At 33.0% G+C, this 23,410-nt stretch overlaps 1 protein-coding gene across 1 annotated transcript in view; it reads right to left on the reverse strand.

Annotated features, from left to right (window-relative positions):
* LOC145296270 (uncharacterized) overlaps window positions 1-21,677 on the reverse strand; it is a 67,769-nt gene extending 46,092 nt beyond the window's left edge. The window contains exon 1 of the mRNA XM_080142472.1: window positions 20,969-21,677. Coding sequence (XP_079998598.1) covers window positions 20,969-21,021 — 53 coding nt within the window. The 5' untranslated portion in view covers window positions 21,022-21,677. The remainder of the gene's footprint in view (window positions 1-20,968) is intronic.
* Between the last annotated feature and the right edge of the window lie 1,733 nt (window positions 21,678-23,410).

Consider the following 23,410-nt stretch of genomic DNA (forward strand, 5'->3'; position numbering starts at 1 on the left):
ATATACATACATGCATATATAAAGAAATATATATGCATACAAAAAATAAATATATACATGTATATAAATATATATATATATATAAATACTCGCTGTACCCGGTCACGCGTTGCTGTGGCTCAGTTTGTTAAAATGGAACGCATGTGAAAGTAGAGAAAAGTTTGATTCTTTTTTTCAAGAGATTGTACAAATTATTTATTTTTTAACAGATGTTAAGAAAATAAACAGAAAAATACTTCCATCATTAATTATGCAAAAAATAAATAAAATGTTGATTTAGTGTTTCAATATGCTTATAAATTATGATAAAACTTGCTGAGTATGCACTGTTTTACGGTTGTTGTAAAAATGGAAGGGAAACTTAAATTTCGCTTCATTTTAATCTTTCTTAATTTTTTAATTGTGCCCCTACCAAATGAATATAATCAAAACAGTAACATTCAACAATTGTACTTTATGTATATAAAACACAAAATGGGTGTTTGCATTACTGTACACATAGATTCGAAAAAATAAATAAAATAAGAAAAGGAAAGCACACCCAGTTGGAGTAATTGAAAAAAATTAAAAATACTTGAAGCACTATATACAACACCCCAGCATTCATCTATAAAAAGCATTAATTTTGAAAGTAGCAATAATGTGCTGAAATGTTTAGCATATACCAGTATAGTAAATATCTTCATTTTGAAGTTCAAAAACTCTCACGAAAGATCGAAAAAATTAAAAAACGAATCATTAAGCAAGGTATCTCTGTTGTTTTTAATAATGTTTGCCTGATATAAATATATATATATATATATAAATATATCACTGCATATATATATATATATATATATATATATATATATATATATATATATATATATTTATATATATATATATATATAATTCGGGATCTCCTTGGATTTTATTTGTGCAAATGGAAATTCAATTAACTTTCTTGAAGTTATTTATTTGGATTTTACCGTCATTGGATTATTTATCTTCCACCAGACTATCCATTCATATGTAATCATCTTTTTCTAAACCATACTCCCTATGCTTCACTATTTTTATTATCAAATAAGAATTTGACTTGTTGTTTCATCAAATACTTTTGCATGCAAAACCCGATCTGGCATTATGCTAATTCCTACCCTTTGATGAGAAGGAAAGTATTTCTTCGAAACTCCGCGGATTAAGGACTATCCACTTATCTAGTGTTTCCTTTTCAGATTAAATATGTTTTTAACTCATTTCAAAGTGGTGTTTACATGTTTTATTAACTGTTTGCTCGTATTTATATATATATGTATATATATATACATATGTATAAATTTATACATAAATATATATATATACATATTTATATATAAATATATATATAAATATATACATATATATAAATGTGTGTATATATATTCATATATATATACATAGATATATAAATATATATACATATATGGATAAATATATATACACATATATAAATATATTTATATACATATTTATAAATATACTAGCTGTACCCTGCCACGCGTTGCTGTGGCTCAAATTGGCGCAATGGAAAAACTTCCAAAATGAGAAAAAGCATGTTTCTTATAGGTTTAAATTTCCATTTTGCATGGGTACAGTTTTTGTTGTTCCATTTTCTTAGTTGATATAGAGATTTTCCGGTTTGGTGATTCCTGAATATGTAACATAAATTGTCCATGTGAAAAAACAGTCAGTTACGCCCACAATTGTAAAGATTGTTCCTGTGCTTTGTTGATGGTTATTGCAAATGACAATAAAATTGGAAAGTGCAATTTGCTAAAGTGTAATGATGTATCCGGTGGAATCATAGGAATGCATGGAATGAGGATATATTCATCTGTGAAAGGTCCTGTTAAGATTGTTGTTTCTATGATATTGTTTGTTAATTTTTTTTACTACAAGCCATGTGCCATTGCAAAGCTTGGATTGGTTTATATTTCACAACATGATAATTAGTACACCAAATTTCAGTTGCAATACATGCGGTGGCATCCCTGGCAAATATAACTGTTGGATAACTAACCACTATATCTGCTTTCACAACGGTGTCGATAGATTTGTATTTGACTACCTCACTTGGAATTTTACATTGAATAATAGCGTTAAGTTCATGGGCATCTTTGTATTGACCTGCAAGAATAGCTCATTCACTCAGTCAAATGGAATGCTTATAATTTTAATATCTGCAAAACCATTTTAAACTAACTATTCTTTTGATGAAATAAACAGAAATTACAGAAATTAAAAGTCAAAGAATTTGCCCTTAACTCTGATCAGCTGGCACTTTTTCGTACCCAATTTGCCACAAGTGATGCAAAAGTTTTTGTGCGGATCGAACAGTCTGTAACTGTACATGCATAATTTGAGTTAAGTTTAATGTCTTCACGTTGAACAAAAAAGTAGAGTATTTGAGGCAAGCATTTATTTCATCTGCTGGTGTTGATTGAAGAATAACAGGTAACATTTGTGTGAAATCTCCTACAAGCAATATTACTGCATTCCCAAATGGTCTGACATTGCCACGCAAATCTTGCAAGGATCGACCAAGAGCCTCAAGTGATTTTTGCGTACCATTGTGCATTCATCCTAAACAATAAGTTTGCATTTCTGCAATATTTTCCCCCATATTGGATGTTTTGAAGATGTCGAACATGAGATTTTTGAAAAATTGAATATTTTAAAGTAGAATAAATAATTCTTCTACTTGACAGCAAGGTCGCAGGTATTAATCATGCAGCAAGGGATAAGGCTATGCCATTTTGTTACCAAATGGCTGCCAAAATCAATTTAATTAGAAAGGTTTTACCAGTTACTTCTGGTGCTGTTCAAGGTAGCAGTAATTTCCAAATAACTTCTATTCTCACAGTCAGTAAATTAGGTGACTAAAATAGGATTTATCCATGTTTTGACAATGCCTTATTCACTGTAATTAATTTAGGAGACTAAAATAGGATGAGGGATTAGAGATGGACAGATAGAGAGGAAGATATATAGATAGAAAAGAGACAGTGAGAGGAAAATAGAGAAAGAGAAGGAGATAGAGAGATAAAGGGATTGATAGATAAACAGAGAGAGGGGGAGAGTTAGAAACAGAGAGGGATGAGACAGAGGAAAGGAGCGAGATAGAAGGAGTTAGAGAGAGAAAGGGGCTCAAAGAGAGATGGAGAGGGTGATATAGAGAGAAAGATAGATTGAGAGAGGGAAAGGGAGAGATGGATAAAGAGATATTAAGAGAGGAAGAGAGAGGGGGAGAGAAACAGAAGGTGAACTACACTTCACCGTTTTTTCCTCGTTCAGTAGGGAAGAAATCTTTCGAGACTGAGGCAATTTTAATGGTTTGTTATTATCAAGAGTACCCCATTTTTTTGGGGGGGGCTAGATTCTCCTCGCATTAGAAACTTACCGGGTTATCTGTACTTTCACTTAACAAATTAATAAAAGAAAAGCATATTGTAAAATTTGAATTTAACAGGAAAATACTATTTTAAAAAATAGCACGATAACATAAGTGCATAAGTGCCACTTTAGGTACTCCTTGGGCGTTGAGTTCCATGGCGACCAGCATAATTATTTAATGGTCGCTCCCTGCGCCTTCCCCCCAGTCAAGGCTAATGCATGCGCACGCAACATTTTTTTATTTACTGACGTTGGCTTAGTAACTAAACAATTTATTGATAATTTCGTAACCCTTAAACGCATGCTGGAAGATTTAAATTGGTTCATTATTGTTGTAATGAAAAAAAAGTTTCATTCAACACAAAACCAAAAGCACATTAATGATAAATGATTTATTATTCTATTCATTGAAATTTACTAATTTTTAAATAAAAAAGTAAAAAACAAAAGTTAATAAAAAAAATAGTTGCTTATGTGCGCATAAAAAACTTGTTTATTTTTGTTTTTTTGTTGTTTTTAGATTAGGTCCACCTCATAATCACCCCCCCCCCAACTCCTCATGTTAATAACAGCTTCCTGAATAAACACCACTTTTTGAGGGGGGGGGCTATTTGCCAAATATAACTGATATTTGTTGTCAGCATACTCACCCGAAAATACTATTAAAAAAAGGGGGGTTATCCTTTACCGAAATGGTCCCGACGTCCGCCTCGTTCTGAGTTCGGGGAGAGGCCGTTTGACGTAGGCAGTGTCGAGGCAGAAAATTACCCTAACCCTAAAATATGCGATATGTCACAGACAGATGCTTTTACAAATATTGTGAAACAAATCACAGAATTTGACAGGGTTAACTAACTACGTGGAACTATTCTAATCATGTGAACTGTTTTTTTGTTTTTAAATTCTAATTATTTGAACTGTTTATTTTTTAAAATTCCAATTATTTGAACTGTTGAATTATCAAAAATTTGAACTGTTTTTTTTTTTAAATTCTAATTATTTGAACTGTTTAAAATAAAAAAATAAAAATTCTAATTATTGGAACGGGTTTTTTTCTCCTTAAGTTAACAACTGGGCACTTTATTGAAGTCGATAAAAGTCGTCATTTTAAAAGAAATTTTAAATTAAATGTTTGTAAAAGTGAGAAATTATTATAAATGTTTAGTAACATTTTTCGGTGCTAATGCAGAGAGTGATCCGCGCTATTTTTTTAAATCGTGTTGTTTTTTTTTATTCAATTGCAAGGTTAAAGTACAGATTAGGTACACAACACCCTCCCCTCCCCATGTTAAGAATGGCTTTTTAAATAATAACGTTATTATTTCAGCATGGATCACTCTCTGCATGAGTAGCCATTTTTCTTTTAACATTCATAAAAAGTAAAAAAATTTTCAAAATAAATAAATAAATAAATGTTTGTAAATGTGACAAATAAACGTTTATTTACGGCAACGTCAGTAAATAAAAAATGTTACGTGAGGGGTGGAGTGGGAGACTAAGGGAGCGACCATTATTTTTTCTACTGGTCGCCATGGAACTCAACGCCCAAGAAGTACCAAAATGTAATTATTTTTGTCAAATAAATAAATTTCAAGCAATTTTTGCAATAAATAATAGATAGCAACTTCGTTAATTGTACGACTCACCCCAGCATATTATAAACACCCTAACTTCCCCATGTTTAAACGGTTTTCGGAATGAACAACCTTCCCATATTAAGAACGGCTTTCGAGGTATATGGAAGGGCGTTTTTTTAACATGGAGGGTTAGGGTTTTTATGATACGTTGAGGCATGTCGTAAAAATGAAATAGTTTAGAAAAAGTTAAAACAAACTTTTTATGTAAACAATGCCGTGAAAAGAAACGAAACAATTAAAACGCAATGTTTCATGAGTGAAAAGCCTTAATATAAATAAAATTAAAAAATTGGTAAGTACATAAATGAATTTAAATTTTTAAAATATGGGATTTTTGTGTGTGTGCTAATGCAGAGAGTGATCCGCGCTATTTTTTTAAAATCGTTTTCCACGTTTAATTAAAGTTTATGATATGTTGTTATTCAATTGTAAGGTTGAAGTACACAATAGGTACAAACCACCCTCCCTTCCCCATGTTAAGAATGGCTTTTTAAATAATAACATTATTTCAGCACGGACCACTCTCTGCCTGAGTAAGTTTTTTTTTTCTTATCGAGTTAACAGAAAATGAAATCTTTCGTCAATTCGTGGCTGTGAAATGAATCGAACCGGAAGTTCAGTTTTATCAACAGAACAGATTCGCAGTAACGGTTAAAAACATATATTTATTTTATTTAATATTTTAATTTTAATAATTCGTGAGGTAAATTTATTTTAATAACATAAAAACATACCTCAACTCTAAAGATGGGTTGTCTGAAAATTTATAATAAATTGGCAACGTAGAAATATGGTTTTATTCGTTTAGAACGAACCAACATTTACATTTTTATATATATAGATATACATACACATATATATATATAAATATATATATACATATACATATATATAAATATATACATATATATAAATATGTACATATATATATAAATATGTATAGTCATATATATATATAAATATATACATATATATATAAATATGTATAGTTATATATATATAAATATATATATATATGTATATATAAATATATAAATATATATATATATGTATATATATATTTATAAATATCAATATATATAAACATATATATATATATGCATATATATATATATATATATATATATATATATATATATATATATATGTACATGTATAAGTGTGTTCGCAAAAAGTCATGGCCACATTCTAAGTATACATATCTGCTTAATTATTGATGGTAGTGCAATTTTGAAACTTGATTTATTAAGTTTGGCATATCGCTAATGATTTTTCATTTCTACTCTCGATTTATTAATTGCGTTTACTCAACCTTAAAAGTACTTTTGTATGCTTGCATTTGCAAAAACTAAATCATGGATTCTTGTTTTACTTGAATTTCTCAAAATTTTTTAACAAGATTAAGCGCCACCACACTGGAGCCTCAGGAGTAACAGTATGTAAACACAACACAGCAAGAGAGATGGATATGACTATCTGGGCAAGATATCTACGACCTCATGCCTTGACCTCCTAGTTCACTAGATCCCACACTATACGATTTTTGGGGATTTATGAAATGGCTGATCTATGTGCCTCCCCTTACTAAGAAACATAGATGAACTGAAGGCCTGAATGGCAGAAACTCTTGCAACCATTCACAACCCAATGCTGACACGCGTATGACAAGTATTAATCTATTGACTTGATATGTATTGTGTTTCCAATGGTGGGGCTCACATCAAATGGTGCTCACATCTGGAGATTACAAGATTTTCTTATTGATTAGATGAGTTGTTTATATTATTAATAGTTCTATATACATATATACACACATATTATCTCTCTCGCTATATATATATATATATATATATATATATATATATATATATATATATATATATATATATATATATATGCGTATGTCTCTATGAGTAAAACGATATGTAGAATTTAAGTGTTTAAAATCAAGTACTAAATAAAGAACATTCCAGTCGATTAGAAAGATAACTTTGTTTCATTTAAGTAGATTTTGTTCCTGCATAATGCAGTTTTTTGCTTTATTTGTAATTGCTGAAGGATTTTGTTCATGAAGTGAACTTCTCCTTTTCTGATAATTACATGTTTATGACTGTTTTTTTGGTGATGAGGGATACATTTGTCGAGTGTTTTTACTCTTTCTAAAGATTTTTGCCAATACACCAATAAACACTTAATCTAAAGATTCAAGTAAACATGGCTTGGTTTACTTTTTTATCTCCTGTTGTTAAATGATAACACCTTTCAAGTTTTTACATGGGCAAGTATTAGTAAATTTTCAAATAAATTATAAACGTAAGTATATATTTCCACACACACACGTTTCTCACTGCCTCCCCGTCTTTCAATGTGTTTGTCTATTTCTATATATATGTTCATCTGTCTTCGTCTCCTTTTCTCTTTCTCTCTGTCTTTCTTTCTCTCTCTCTCTCTCTCTATATATATATATATATCAGTATATATATATATCAGTATATATATATATCAGCATATATATGTGTATATATATATATATATATATATAATATCAGTCAGCTATCGTTATTAACCCTATCTAGATTAAACCGGTTTCCTTCGAAGTGCCAGAAGACCATTTAGGTCACAAGAAATACACAGCAGTCGCATGTATATCCCAGTCAGGAAAAATGACCAAATAGAATTTTGCAGAGAGATGTCGACGTGATCCTATATACAGCGTCTGGTATTCTGAAATGGTCACCTATCTTTTAATGGCCAAGCTCAATGTTGTAGTTTGATTTCGATGATATATAAAGAACCGGTATTTCAACGTGATTTAGGCGTGTATGTATATATATATATATATATATATATATATATATATATATATATATATATACACACACACATATATATATATATACATATATATAAATATATATGGATATATATACATATATATATATATATATGTCAGAAATTTGACAATTAAATCAAGCCTCTCATTGTATTGTTTTGGGGCCAATTAGAGTGTCCGATGTTATTTTCTGCGAAATGTTGCACTGTCACAGGCTTTTTGCATTTTGTGTGCCTGCTTTTCAGTTTCAGCTAAGAACATGAGTTGGATGGACGCAGGGAATCCGTTCCAATCGCCTAAAGCAGCCGATCCTTTAAGAAGGACACTGAAACTGAGTCCCTGCAGGAGGCATAGTACCTTCAACTTTCATCTCTTTTGGACAGTTTATCCCATGCCTAAATAATTAGGCTCATTACTAAGGGTCTGTTATAGACTTGAATCATTTATTTCAAGACTAAATATAAGCACATCTTACTTAAGTCCGTTAAGGGACTTTTATTGGCATAATTACCGAATTAATATGAACAATGATCACTATGCTGGCAGATCAAAAATGGCTCTTTTTCATCACAAGATATCTTGTCAGACCCTTCTAGGGCTGCGAACGCTTATATTCGAAAACAGAATGAACCTGCTTCCAGCTCCTGTTGAAGATAAAACTAACACTTTAGGAAGCTGATACCAGCTCTTTGCAGAGGCAAAACAATAGGCATTCCATTTTTGCAACCAAGGATCTATACCATTTGTATTGAATTTTAAAGGTAGGCCTTTGTTGTTAATTGTATCGATTTTTTCACTGTTGAAGGAGTAAAAACGGTAAGATAAAATATCTTACAATATATAGTGATTTTCGAATTATTAGACAAGGCATATAGACTAAAAACACAAATATGCTAAGCACTGAATAGATTCTACAAACCTGGCGAACGTTAATAAGTGATTGAAATGTTCGACTAGATGAAAAAGAAGTACAAATCGATCGCATGCCGTTTGCGATTACATTTAACAATTGTAAATCGTTTGAACTTTCTCTTATATACTATAAATCAGATTAAAAATTCAATTGTGTGCGATTTGAATCAACTGATATAAGATAATTGGATAAAGCAAGAGATAAAGAGCATTTCATACGCGATATAGTGATACAAACACATAAGAAAACTTGCAGTTTATTTTAGAAAAAAGAAAAATAAGTTTTTGCAATCATGTAGCTGGGCTTTACCATATACATTGAACATTGTTTTAAATGAATATGAATCATCATTTGTGAATAATTAACGACAGCTTTTTGATCATGTTATGAGAAAATTAATATGTTAAACTGACCAATCATCGTTCTACTAGATATGGGCTTTTTATCCTAAAATGCACCAAATATTGATGATATTGGTTTTCTTACCCTTTTACAAAACTATGTCATGTCCTGCAAATTCAAAACAACAAAAAAGAAAGAAAAAACACCGATTTTCAATTTACAAAACACACTAATCAACTATCATAACAAAATCTTTGAATATACAAAATAATGAAATTTAGAGCATATATCTTTTATCAAACTTACTGGAGTCGGCATTAAATTACCAGAACGTGTTTGATGTGCCGCGAAACCAAATAACCGAACACAATATTATGAACAAAAAATTGATATATCAAAAAAATATAGCAAAAAAGCTATTTCTAAAAGTAATGGAGCAATCATTCAATAACCCGAAAAGAGTGGATATACCTGAAAAAAAAACTACAAAAAACAAACAAGCAGCATCAATAATTATTTTAATATGTGCATAGTTTAGAGCATAATGACTTCTTCACTTTCAAAATTAATATTTTGGGCATTAAGTGATTATATGTGTGTGTTTAAGGTATCTATCAAACTCCTCTCTCAATAATTAATCTACGGATTTAGAACCTGACATTAATGACATTTTCGACCTCTGTGTGTGTATGTATGTATGTGTGTGTTTAAGGTCTCTATCAAACTCCTCTCTCAATGATTAATCTACATATTTAAAACATGATATTAATGATATGCTCGACTTCGCCAGCACGTATTGTTTGTTGTTAACCTGTAAATTAGTTTTAAAGGTGGGGAGATAAAAAGAAATAGTTACCTTTAGCTGGGGTAAATCCATTACTTCTGAGCATACGTACATACACATTTTTAGCTTGACGTCGCTTAATTTTTAGCCTTATTCGTCTATCTAGCAATAGCTTACACCGTACCGACAAGTGCTGACGCGTTAAATAGAGACTATCAGGTAAGTTTTTGTTTCGATCCTTGCTGATGGCAACGAAGCAATTTTTTAAACCTTTCAAATCATCACAATATATATTGGGTACAATATAATAATCGATGAAGTATATGTTCCATAATGATACTAAATTTGCATAAATTAAAATATCATATTTAAATGTATTTTACAATAGAATAATGAACAGAGGCTCGCTAGTAAGTGTACTGAATTTTTGTTTTTCTAATACCTGTTTCCTGTATATTTTCACGGCGTAGTTCTTTTAGCTTGAGAATGTGTTGATTTTAAAATATTAGCTTTTACAATTCTCATGTTTATAGTTGTTGTTGTTCTTGCTTCGCCATGTTTCGGCCAACTATTCCTCTTGTCTTCTTCACGTGGACAACCGCGACAGAATAGGAATACCGAGTCTCTTTAACTGTATGCTCATAAATTAATGCCTTCCATAGTTTTTTTTTATCCAGCTAAAAATGGTCAGAAGAATAGTGTGGCAAAACGTGGTGATTGAAGAAAACAATCCTTGATAAAAATCTGTTCTGTAATTTCTTTGTCAAATATATTGATTCTTCTTATAATAAACCGTGTTTGCATTATTATTAATAGACTGCTTTGCTGGGTGAACGTAGTAGTTGCCCTTTCATTAGGCAAAGTTGCGTGGGATTTACACTCCTATTACACCATGGGCATTTATTTAGTACGACGTGTTACTGTCATTTCACTGCTTACCAAACATACAGATGTTTATTATGGTAATACTATATTTATAAGCATTATAATGCATATCTTCATAATTTTCACGAATACTTACTTCAGAAGTTTCACGGTTTAACTATTTAACATTAGGAATTAACTTTCAGAAAACAAGTGTAATTTACACATTAATTAAATATTATCATTACTGATATTAGAACAAACTGAAACAAATTTTATATACGATCACCATAGGAAAACAGTTTGACTACTTTATTCTGATACACTATTCAATATGTAAACATACAGCAATATATTTTTTGCATGTCTCCATAGATACTTTCAGTTTCATCGTATAGGTTACATTAAGAATTTTGAATTGTGAAAAAATAAAAATGCTTTTCCTAAACATCTATTTTTTTATAATGGGGGAATAAACTAGTAAATGCATACAGTTAGATCTATTCTTACTACAATGTCATCAGATACTCTCGTGTTCTCTAGTTAAAATGAGTAAAGTATATCAACATTTACATTACTCAACCTTCATATTGAATTAATGAATAATGGCTTGCTAACAGTTTCATTATTTTTGGATATCCACAACATAAAATTGCTAACAAAATGTACAAAACTCCTAATTTTACTTTTGTAAAATGTTTTTTGTTTTAATTTTCTGTATTGCACATACTTCCAAAATAAACTATTAAAGATTTTTTAAAAATATAGAATTATTTTTTGTTTCTAGTTTAAAACAAAATGTGTACAAATTGCGCGTTTGTCACTTTCACTTTGTCTACGTAATAAATACACTAAATTTAAAAACTTTAAAATTTTTCAATTTTTTCCAATTTAAACAACTAATAAATTGCTATATTGATACTATTTTTATGATATTTTATGATATGATGTCTATTTGCAATACACTGAAAATTATATCATATATATATGTATGTATTAAATTAATTACCACATAATAGTAAAAAAAATAATTAATGTAAAGCCTGTTTATATATCACAAATTAAAGATAAAAGGTAAATAAATAATATAATTTTCTTTAAAAAGTGATTAAGGTTTTTTGCAAATGATCCGTGATGTAAAAATCTAAAACCTTTCTCTTAGAAAAATAACCCGGATTATTTGGAAAATATGGTCACGCAAAAATGGGGTATCTACATAAAAAATTATATTTGTTTGAATGCTGTTTTTTTTATTTTAAATTATAAAATATAATTCTAGCAAAGTAGATATGTTTTTAATTAAAACTTTATGTTATTGTCCAAAAGAAAGAAAAAAAATTCGGACAACTTGTCCTGATTTTTTTGTGTCATAAACATAGACAAACATTCAATTGGAAAGTGAAATGTTTTTAGGATACGGCGATCAATAAGTGCCAGGAATGGTCTAATGTGTAGTTTTCACTTTTTTAAATAAATATATTTTTAACGTTTCTGGAACACCACATTCTGGAAGACATCAAAGTTAGGCAACTCTGTATTATATGTTTTATTAAACACACGTTTGCATATGAGATTTTTGATATGGTATTTGGGGGGGTGTCTCCTCAAAAATTAATTTATTTGGACGTACGTGGATTACCAATTATATTTACTGACAAATTCTCGAAAATGAAGACGTAAACTACACAGTGACTATACTTTTTTGATGGGTTACTGTTATTGCTCGCAAGTAGCTACAAAAAAAAATAAAAGCAACGGAGAACAGTTACATGAAAAACCGAAAGGTTACAAGGGAAAGGTTACAATCGAAAAATGTAGGTGATTTACCGAGCATACGAGCCTCGCTCTGGAATTAGATCCCCGACTTAGACCGTCATGCGTAAAGTTTATATGGACGATCAATTAGTACATTTGGAGGATGTTTCGCCACAATCCCCATCCGAAATTGATTTCTCCGGGTGTGAAATCAGTATCTTTTCTTTTGGGGGCAGACCAACAAGAGGTCTGTGCGCTTCCTTTTCCTGTCGGAGCGTCTTGGTTCTGAACTGTCTTTTGGAGGTTCCACGTCAAAACAGTCGTATACTGTATCAATTGACTCTCTGCCTTCCTGCGGTAGTTCTTCTTGATCCTCGGGGATGTGTTTTCTTATTTGGTTCAAGTGCATCTTATGTTCGAAGTTTGGGCCCTGAATGATGCATGTAATATGGCCGACTCTTCCTAAGATCGTGCCATGTTCCCGAAAGGAAACACTATTCTTATAATTTTTAAAATATAATTTATCCCCTCGGTTAAAGCGTTTTGTTGGCATTGTAGAGGTTCTCTATTGTATTATATGTTTGGGCAGCAGCTTATCAAATACTGATTTTATGATCCTTCCAAACATGAATTCCGGTGGGGATCCGGCATCTGGTTTGTTCGGATTTTTTGTTATCATATAGACCTGCAGAAATGTCTGGAGGGCCGTTTCTGTCGCACGCCTTTGTGAACACCCTTTTTAGCGTGTCGACGAAGCGTTTGGCATGGCTGTTACTCCTCGGTTGGTACTGGGGGGGGGTCGTAATATTCTAAACTTGGTCCGCCCTCAGAGAATTCTCTGAAATCTGACTAGACAATCGACAACCCCAAAACGAGAAAACAACTCCAATTAATTAAAAAAATTGTCGTCGTAGTCGTTGTTGGTTTTTTGCATTTCAAGACTTCTGGCTATTCCGAGTAGCTGCCCACTACTATCAGGTAGTAAAACTCCTCTACTGGTCCCGCATAGTCAATGTGGATCCTCGGCCACGGTTGTTAGGTTTCCAGCCAAAGCTTATGTGTTATAGGTGGTGCCTTGGCAGCCAACCCACATATTTTGCACGTATTCGCCATATTGGTAATGACTTGGTCCATAGCTGACCAGGAAACAAAACTTTTCCTCAGACTTTTCTTTCGGTTTATTCATGGATGCCCCATGTGAAAGTCCATGTGAATCCTTCTTTGAAGGGTTTGGGGATGACAACCCTTTCACCGTCGAAAACCGAAAAGATATCTGACCCGGTATCACGCAGTGTTAACTTCTGCTTAGTGGTTTTGATGAAGTTGTCATTCACGGATGCTGCCTTAATTTCCTAAAGTATGACCGGCAGTTCGCGGATGATATTAACCGCTGTTTTCAATTCACTATTAATACGTAGTATCGTGATCACTGAATCTTCAATAGGTTCCATTTTGGCAGGAATTAGTCTTGACAGACCGTCTACATATGCCAGTTGTTTTTAGGAGAGAAATTCTATTGTAAAAGTTGAATTCAGTAGAATAGTTTCCCATTCGCCGTGAATGTCGGAAGTCCCTTAGTTGATCCAAAAATGGATATCAAAGGCTTATGGTCGGTTGATTGATAAACATGTCTTCCGTACAGGGACCGGTGGAATTTTGAAACTGCAAAAATAATTCCTAGTTCTTCTTGCTCGATCTGAGAATAATTTTTCTCTGCTGGAAGCAGAGTCCGGGGCGCGAAAGCTATTGCCTGTTTTGAGGCATCTGGCATTCTATGTAACGTGCGGGCTCCAACACCATATTGACTAGCGTCGCTAACGACTATTATATCCAACTTCGGGTTAAATGAGCTAGGAACAGTGTTGAAGTAACGAATCCGCTGTCCACACCCAAGTTTTATCTTTCTTTTATAATTGATTTAGCAATCTGTGCATGTTAGGGATAAACCCTTGGTAATAATTTGCCAATCCTTAAAAATTTTGTAATTGTGCTGTTTTCCGATGCCGACATTTCTCTAATATCGGCCGCCCTGTTCGGATCTGGGCGTCTGCCATCTTTATCAATAATATTTGTTTGTTTTGTTTTATATGATAGTCAGCACTTATCTAGGCCTAGAACAAATCTGGGAAAAGGGTTATTGCATGTACAGTAATCAATGGGATAATATCGTAGTAATCGTTAGTAATGGAGATTTGATAAAGTGTCTTACTTAAAGGGGCGGTTTATCAGGAAGTTTTTTTTATGTTGGACTTGAAGACATCCGAGTTGTAGTCAGGTGGGAAACAGGAACACGGAAGAGAGTTCCAGAGGTGTGCACTTCTAAGAAAGAAGCGTTGTTCATGGAATCCAAGTTAGGCACAGATAAAGGGTGGGAAAATCATTGATAGTGGTTTCAGGTAGAACAGTGTTTTCGTGAAAGATTGGCGAGGGGGACCAGAGATTGGAGCTCAGACGAGCACTTGCCATTGAAATAACGATAAAACAAAGACAGACTCGCAGCGTCCATTCTGTAGGAGGGAAGGTTGCAGAGAAGAGAAAAGGGTATCCCCCACTAAGCCACGAAATCTATTTTGTACTCTGTCAAGGCAGAGTAATCTGTTTTTAGCACCTCCTTTCCAGATGTGGCAGCAGTACTCCATCCTTGGACGTACTTAGCTTTTATACAGATAGAGAATTGCATCAGCAGTTAGAGGTCTTCTGGACCGGTAGAAGGATCCTACAATTTTCCCAGCGAGCTTGGCAACAGACTTGACGTACATGTTCCATTTCAGATCAGGAGTAAAGATCGATCCCAGAAGCTTGGCAAAACATGGAGCCTCCCCTAGACGAGAGCCATCTATTTCAATTGATGCCAGATGGAGATGAGAGCGTTGATTATGTAAATATAGGAGTTGGTTTTAGATGCATTAAAAGTAACCAGCCACATTTTCCCCAACTGTAGTACCCGCTCAAGATCAGACGAGAGATAATCAGGGAGAACTTTGTCATTTACGACCTTTGATGTGTTGCATAGATGTCAACAAATGATTTAAGTATGTGTTTTTGGAGATCATTGACGTAGATCAGGAAGAGAGTTGGGCCCAGGATAGACCCCTGAAGGACTACAGCATTAATACTGTGGGCGTCTGATTTCAGCCCATCAAACACTACTCTTATGAACCTATCAGAGAAAAATGATTTAATAATTGAGAAAACATTTCCAGTTATACCGTAGCTGGAAATCTTGTGAAATAGGTCTTTATGCCATATGTTATCGAAGGACTTTGATATTGTCAATAGCAATTGCCCTAGAAAAGAAGCCTTTGTCGAGAGATTCACTAATCCTATGAGATATAACCGTTAGCATATCTGCTGTAGATATAGCAGAACGGAAATCATATTGCATGCCACTAAGAATGTTATTTCTGCTGAGGTGGTTGACTACTTCTTTATTTAATATGGATTCCAGCAACTTATTCATGACACATAGGATAATTGTTGGTCTGTACTGCGAGGGAGATGGCCTATCACCTGAATTATTAAATACAGGTCATATTGATGACGTTTCCGAGGGTGTTGGGAAACACTTCTCTTTAAGACAACTCTTAAACAGTTTTCTAAGTATGGGTGTAAGTTCTAATTGAAGGTTGGAATGCTGTCAGGACCAGTTGCTTTACAGGAATGGTTCTTGATTAGCTTGGCGACCTCACGCACAGATATTTGTATGTTGCATATGTAGATAGAACGCACGCTTCTGTTCAGGATCCTGTTTGCTATTTGCCAAAACTAGTGGGAACCAAGCCGCTGCTCATCTACTTTAACGGACTGAGAATATAGCTCTCTTTTATTACTCTTTTACAGTGGTTGCTGGCAGTCCTGAAATCAGCTTTAGTCTCAGTACATCTATTACGTTGGTAGCCATGGAAAAATGATTTCTGTGCACGATGGCAGCAGCAGATTCTGGGGAGAACATTGGCTGGCTGTTAGGTAATTGGAATTTTTTGGATGGTATAAATTGGTCTATGTTTACAATTAACCATTTCCTAGGTACTTGATTTGTGTAAAAAGAATTCACACTTGTCCTCTTTGATCTTAAACCCATATTTTTTTATTCGGCTGAATACTTGTCTAATATGGTTTGCGTGGTCCTCCCTGGTTTTGCTCGCTATAATGATGTCGTCTAGATATGCGATGTCATTTTCCATGTCGCTCAGCATGGTATCAATGACTGGAATATCGCGGGTGCTACCTTGACCCCAAATGCGAACCTTTCGTATTTGTACAAACCCCGATGAGTATAATACAGGAGGAGGTTAGCGCTTTTGTCATTTATAGGAATTTGTAAGTAAGCGTCGCTCAGGCCGATCTTAGAGAAACACTTTGCGCCATTTAATTTCGTGAACAATTCCTCTGGACTCGGTAATGGATAGTGAAATGCTTCTAAAAACCGGTTGAGTCCGGTCGCGAAGTGATCTCAAACGGGATTTCTTCGGACCTTTTTTACGTAGACTGCTTGAGCAGCCCACTCACTATGTTCAATTTTAGCCAGATTACTGAGTTTTTCTAATCTATCCAGTTCCTGATTTATCTTGTTCAGTGATGCGAAGGAGATATTACGTTTTTTTTTTAACACCGGTTGTGTGCTCGGTTTTTGCTTAAAATAAGCGGCCATTTTTGTGCATCTCCCAAGGCCAGGAGAAAATACATTTGGGATATATCTTTTTAAACTGGTTATAAGTTTCTCAGTTTTAGCTAGATGGGTTTCTATTTTCTCGCAAAATGTGGATATAGGAAGATCCCATAAATGAAATTCATCCATGCTTTCGAACCCAAACATTTTTTCACTATTTATTCAAGACATACATTTTTAGCTTTTTCGTTTTTCCCAGCAAGGTGACGTTGGTGATTTATTCAGCCTCAAAATTAATTTTTGTACCATTGACAGCCGTCGCCGTTTTGTTTGTTCTTAGCATAGTCGGGTTTCATAATTTCTTCCAGGTTTTGAAATTTATAATTGAAAGATCCGACCCACTATCTAATTGATATCCTTGCCGAGAATGTAGACCGTTACGTATTTGCGTAGGTTTTCATCTACGACGTCTCTAATTATTGTTTGGCGTACCCGACGTTTGTTCTGATTCTTCTGCAGTGAGAGCTTTTATGTCCGATTCTATTACATATCAGTCATGTTTTTGTAAAAATGGGCAATCCTTTACCCAGTGTTTTCCACCACATCTGAAGCAAGGGCTCGGTGCTTTTGATTTTCCCGACTTTTGGGGTTAATTCTTTGTGTACTGTCTCGACGGTTTTGTCTTCATTATTTTTGTTTATATTTGCGATGCCTACTTCGATATTTCTCGCATCTTTTTTTATTATTTCAACTTTTTGACAATTCTCAGTCAATTATTGTAGTGTTAAGTTCGGTTCGTTTTCTAACTTCGTAAGAATCCTGTGCCTGATTTCCGCATCTTTTCGCGAGGTTACACCTTGTGCAAAACAAGGCATTAAACATTGTCTGCTGTTAATTCAGAAAACTTGAACTCATCACAATGCTTGTTTAATACTGCATACGTGTAAAGTCGTCATTATCGTCTTTGGTCACATTCAAACATCTCCATCGCTTCCGAAAAATAGACGGTTTAGGGGAGAACAGTTCTGTTAACAGATTTACCGACTCATTGAACGATTAATCTTCAGTTTTCCGTGGCAAAATGCAATCCACGAATTTGTCATTTTCAGCTGTTTCAAGTTTTCGCAGCAGCAGTGTGGTCTTCTTCTGGTCAGATCAGTTACGCAGTCGATATTGAAAAGTCTTCATATAGCCTGAAATAAGCTACAAATGATTTTGCATCTTCCTCGTAATTGCGGACCATATTGTATTTTGAGAAAAAGCTGAATCGCTTTCAAAGTACGCGTTATTCTTTGCGATTTCAGCAAGTAACTCTTCTGTTCGTAATTGAAGTTCTGCAAATAATTCCTCTCTACGTTGTTGGTGTTCTTCCAATTGGTTGTGTAACTCAGCCGACTATTTTTGAGCTTCGACTGCTTGTTTTTAAAATTCCTTTTGCTGGTCGTCTGTTCGTTGTTGACGTTCGGCTGTTTGAATATGCTAAGGCTAATTTTAGTTCTTCCATTTTGTCCGGGTGGATTTGCTACATGATAAGGGCTGTCCCCTTTTCATGTAAGTATAAAAGTAGAGAGATTACTTAAAATGAAAATAAAATGAGAGAAAGCAAAAATCAAACCTTGGATATAAGTTTTAAAGAACAATAGGTTTAAATAGAATGTCCAGTAAACTGTTATTCTGATGAAATAAATAATAAATAAACTATTCAATTGTTAGAAAGAATGTGGATAATAAAATATGGGTTAAATAAATTAGATATGTCGGTTGAATTCCTTTGTAAAAACATCAAAGAAAAATAGATTATTGGGAAATCATATGTCGGAAACGTGTAAAGTCGCGCATGTTGAAACACGTGAATTTTGCTCACGTGGCCAGACATGCATGGGTGCCTCAATATAGGAAGTGAGAGTTAGTTAGTTAGAGACAGTCAGTGAGAAACTCAGAGAGGGTCAGGGAATTCGAACGTCTAGGAAGCGAGACGATCACTTTGAAACTAAAATGTGAAGCTTTGAATTCTTGAGGAGAAAACCACAGCCGGTCGTGAAGAAATAAACCCATTATGTGTTTTGATAAAACGTCGTCTTGTGTTTGTGATTCTTACAAAAAGGTAAAGTGAATTGTTATTATATGTCTGTGTTATAAAATGTCTTGACATACACATCTCATGTCCACAATGTGAATCTACATCTCATATCTACACTAAGACTGTCTGAACACTATATCCTCACTCTAAGAGCTTCACATAGCAACACATCTATTAACCTAAGAATGAACATTTTTAATATATACGAATCGCTTCATAACAGAAACAACGGCATTCTTTATAAACGGACAATCTCTCTGAATCTCTCTACAACAACATCTCTCAACAGCATCACTTATAATAAGACTCTCACAATGAAACAAAATAGAACAGATTTAGCAACTTTAACATGTTCGTTTTCTGGTTAGAAAAAAGTTTGGATTTTTCCTTTCAGAACAATAAAAAAGCAATATATATATATATATATATATATATATATATATATATATATATAAAATGCTTGCCACTTGTCTGCGTAACGGTTATATACAATTTCAAATGATTAGACCCACTGAATTATTCATAAATGGTTTGGAGTTTGGAACAAAAGTAAATTAATAGTTTGAGATTAATAGTGAATTAAGAGAACATATGTGTTGAGTTGAGAATAATAGTAAATTGATAGCAAATAATGTTATGTTGAGATTAATAGTGAATTAATTAAGATAAGTTCGGATTCAAGAATAATTGTAGAGAAAAAGAGCGACGAACTATTTTTTCTTTTTGCAAAGTACCTTTTTTAATAGCGAAGAACTTTTTTTTCAACTCCTTTTCATTCCGTAATTATCTGGGGGGTTTAAGATCAACAGTTGTTAATCTTATTTTTTTTTAAATTCCGCGAGTCTTCCCTCGCAAGTGTTATGCTACACTTTCGTACGCGCGATAAACATTTCACTTCAACATCGTTAATGTTTTCAGAACATTATTTTAGACGTGGCTATGTTTCTTGAATACAATGTCGTCAGTGCTATCGGAACACTGTTTTGGACATGAGTATGTATTTCGAATCCAATGTCATCAGTGTTATGGGAACACTGTTTTAGAAATAAATATGTATCTCGAATCCACTGTCGTCAGTGTTATGGGAACACTGTTTTAGACGTGAGTGTGTACCTCGCATCAAATCTCGCCAGACTCGGAGAACAGTTTAAACATGTATTACATTAAAAATGGAAAGGTTACAAAGAAAGGTTACAAACGAAAAGTGTAGGCGATTTACCGAGCATGCGAGCGTCGCTCTGGAATTAGATTCACGCCTGGGACCGTCATGCGTAAGTTTATATGGACGATGGATGTGCCCATTTGGAGAGCGGTTGCCCATAAAAGTTAGTAAGTTTTTCGAATTTACATATATTTTTAAATTCGGACTAAATTAAAATCTTTTTAATTTCTTGTAATGTTTTTTATAACCTATTTAAAAAATAATTGCATATACTTCTATTAAATGCTTTATATTTAAAATAATTTGGTTATTACTCGTTTTGTTTGAAATACAATTTTCATGTAGTAATAAGAACGATCGTCTAATTGTAATTTTTTAATTTATTTTAATGGTGGAATAATGAAACTACTAATGTCTTGCTACATAAAGTAAGTGGGGCTTATTGCTTTTGTGAATATGCTTTATAATAGATTTTTAAAAATATTATTATGAATTTCTAAGAAAGAGACAAATTTGATTTCACACTAATATATCAACAAAATATATCAGAGAAAAAGAAAAAAGGGTTGGCTTACCTGGTGTCTTGGTCTGCCAACAATAGCTGGAAACACTGCACGTGGAGCTTCATCCGGACCCATTGTCAATAACCAGAGCAGTCAGCAGGTTGTCACCCATTTTAATGAAATAAAGTAGATATTTCTGATCAGGAAACAAAATGAATTAAAGCGAGTTTATGCACAGAAATACAACATATAGTCGAGTGTAATACGTTTTGACGAAACATCGCAAACAATTTTGCGATTGAGTGCGTTTCTCCCGTTATTGTTTCGCTTTATCGAATAGAAGCTAGATGAAAATGGCGAATACAAGAGATATTATGTAATCGTGTGAACGAATAGCATATGATTATGTCCTATAGAAAAAATTGCAAATCTAAACAACTAATAGTGATATTACTCTATAAAATATACACATCACTTTATTCTGTATAGCTCGAAACATTGATCCATTACGTTTGAAAATTGTCACTGTAAACTTTTTCAATATGCATATTTTCTCGTTTTCGTAGTTGTCAAATGTCGAACAAATGGCATTTTTCAGCGTCTAACCCACCCCTTTATCGAATAAGGACTCATTTCATTCTTTATAATTAAAAATATTGAACTATACTGGATAGAGTTTGAACAAATATAATTAGATCATTATGTCGTTAATTTAATTTAATTCTGTAAATTAATTTCTCGACCATTTTTCTATCCCTATAGAACGAGAACTCGATGGATCGTGCCATCTAGTATTGATTATGATATATATATATATATATATATATATATATATATATATATATTATACATTTATTATTTTAAATAGATGAAATCATAAAGCATGAATGGTAGTGACTGAACTCAATCTGACGTCATGAGTATGTTTTATCGAGATTTTGCAAAACTCAACATTACCTAAGTTATATTGTTCACAGTATTTAAGATGTGCATTTCTTTAAAAGCAGCAGTACTTGTAAGTGGTAGTTGTCGTTTTTCTATAAACCAATATTAACTTCAACTAAATATAAATTCAATAATATGCATGTATCCCAAATGTACGCGAACTGAACACTATTTTTAAATAAATGATCCGCTGTTCTAATTAGCAATGTTTTATATAAAATTGATTAAAATATCTTTGTCAGCAAGGCATTTACAGACCCGCGGTTTTGACGAATTTTCCTGAAGTGCTCGGTCGCTTACCTGAACAACCGAAATAACCGATCACGAAATATTACACTGTTACGAGAAAATTATAAGGAAAACCAGGAAAAACATGGAAATACTTGTCCAATAAATAAATATACAAACATATATTTTACTTAAACCTGAATCCTAACCCTAAATTTTTACCCTATACCATAACCTAAACCGTCACCCTAAACCCTAACTCTAACCGGTGTGATTAAAATTATTTTTTATATCTTCCGATTTATATAAATAAGTAGCGTTATAGATTTGTCCAATATATAAAAAGATGTATGCCTATCTGGCTGCCTGCATATTTACAAACACTTCCTAAACTAAACGTCAGAGAGCGGCGCTAGGGGTCCCAAATGAGGTGATTTTTATGGATATTTCTTTTATTGGTCTTTAGCTAGTAAAATAGTTTTAAAGGGGTCAGAAATGGGTGAAAAGTGACAAAACTTGCTATAAATTTTAATTCTTAACTAGCTTATATGCGTGTCACGTTGGTGCAGTGATAACGTAATTACCATTTAAAACAGTTTTGCTTTCGGTTTCGATTTCAGCCGATGGAATCCAAATATATCTATTTTTTTTTAACTTTAGAAATTAGAAATCTATAATAATATATACGAAAACTGACCAAATATCATATTTAGGCGTATTTTACGACCGAGCAAAGCCGGTCCCCACACTATCCGCCCAGTATTAGCTAAAACAGATAGCGCGTCTGTAAAAATTTGTGACACGCTCGACCGACCTTTTCCGATTATTTCCATCAGATGCTTTACGAGCCCGAGCCAACTACGTAGAATTCGGGGTTCGATAAATGTAGAAGCACGTTATATATATATATATATATATATATATATATATATATATATATATATATGTATATGTATGTATGTATATATATATGTGTGTGTGTGTGTGTGTATAGAGATACACAGAGAGAGAAAGAGAGAGAGAGAGAAAGAAATAAAAGATAAAGGAAATAAACGTAAAGGGAGATAGTATAAATATGCGTAAAAAATATACTCCTGGGGAGGAAATAAAAAATATAAACATGATGATCTTGATATTAGAATATCAGATGAACAGAAATAGGAAAAGAAGGACGAAATAAAACGAAATAGAAATTATTGCAAACAAAAAGGACGATAAGCACGTTTTCTCTTCATCCTCTTTAAATCAACTGTTCCTTTTGTGTGATTATATTACGGTACTCACGCCAACGATTGCTCATCTTCTGACATCTTTATCAGTTCAGCAATATTGTGTCACGCA

The sequence above is a fragment of the Euprymna scolopes genome, chromosome 16, assembly GCF_053919585.1.
Source record: "Euprymna scolopes isolate OS-2025 chromosome 16, ASM5391958v1, whole genome shotgun sequence".
Taxonomy (NCBI): Eukaryota; Metazoa; Mollusca; class Cephalopoda; order Sepiida; family Sepiolidae; genus Euprymna; species Euprymna scolopes.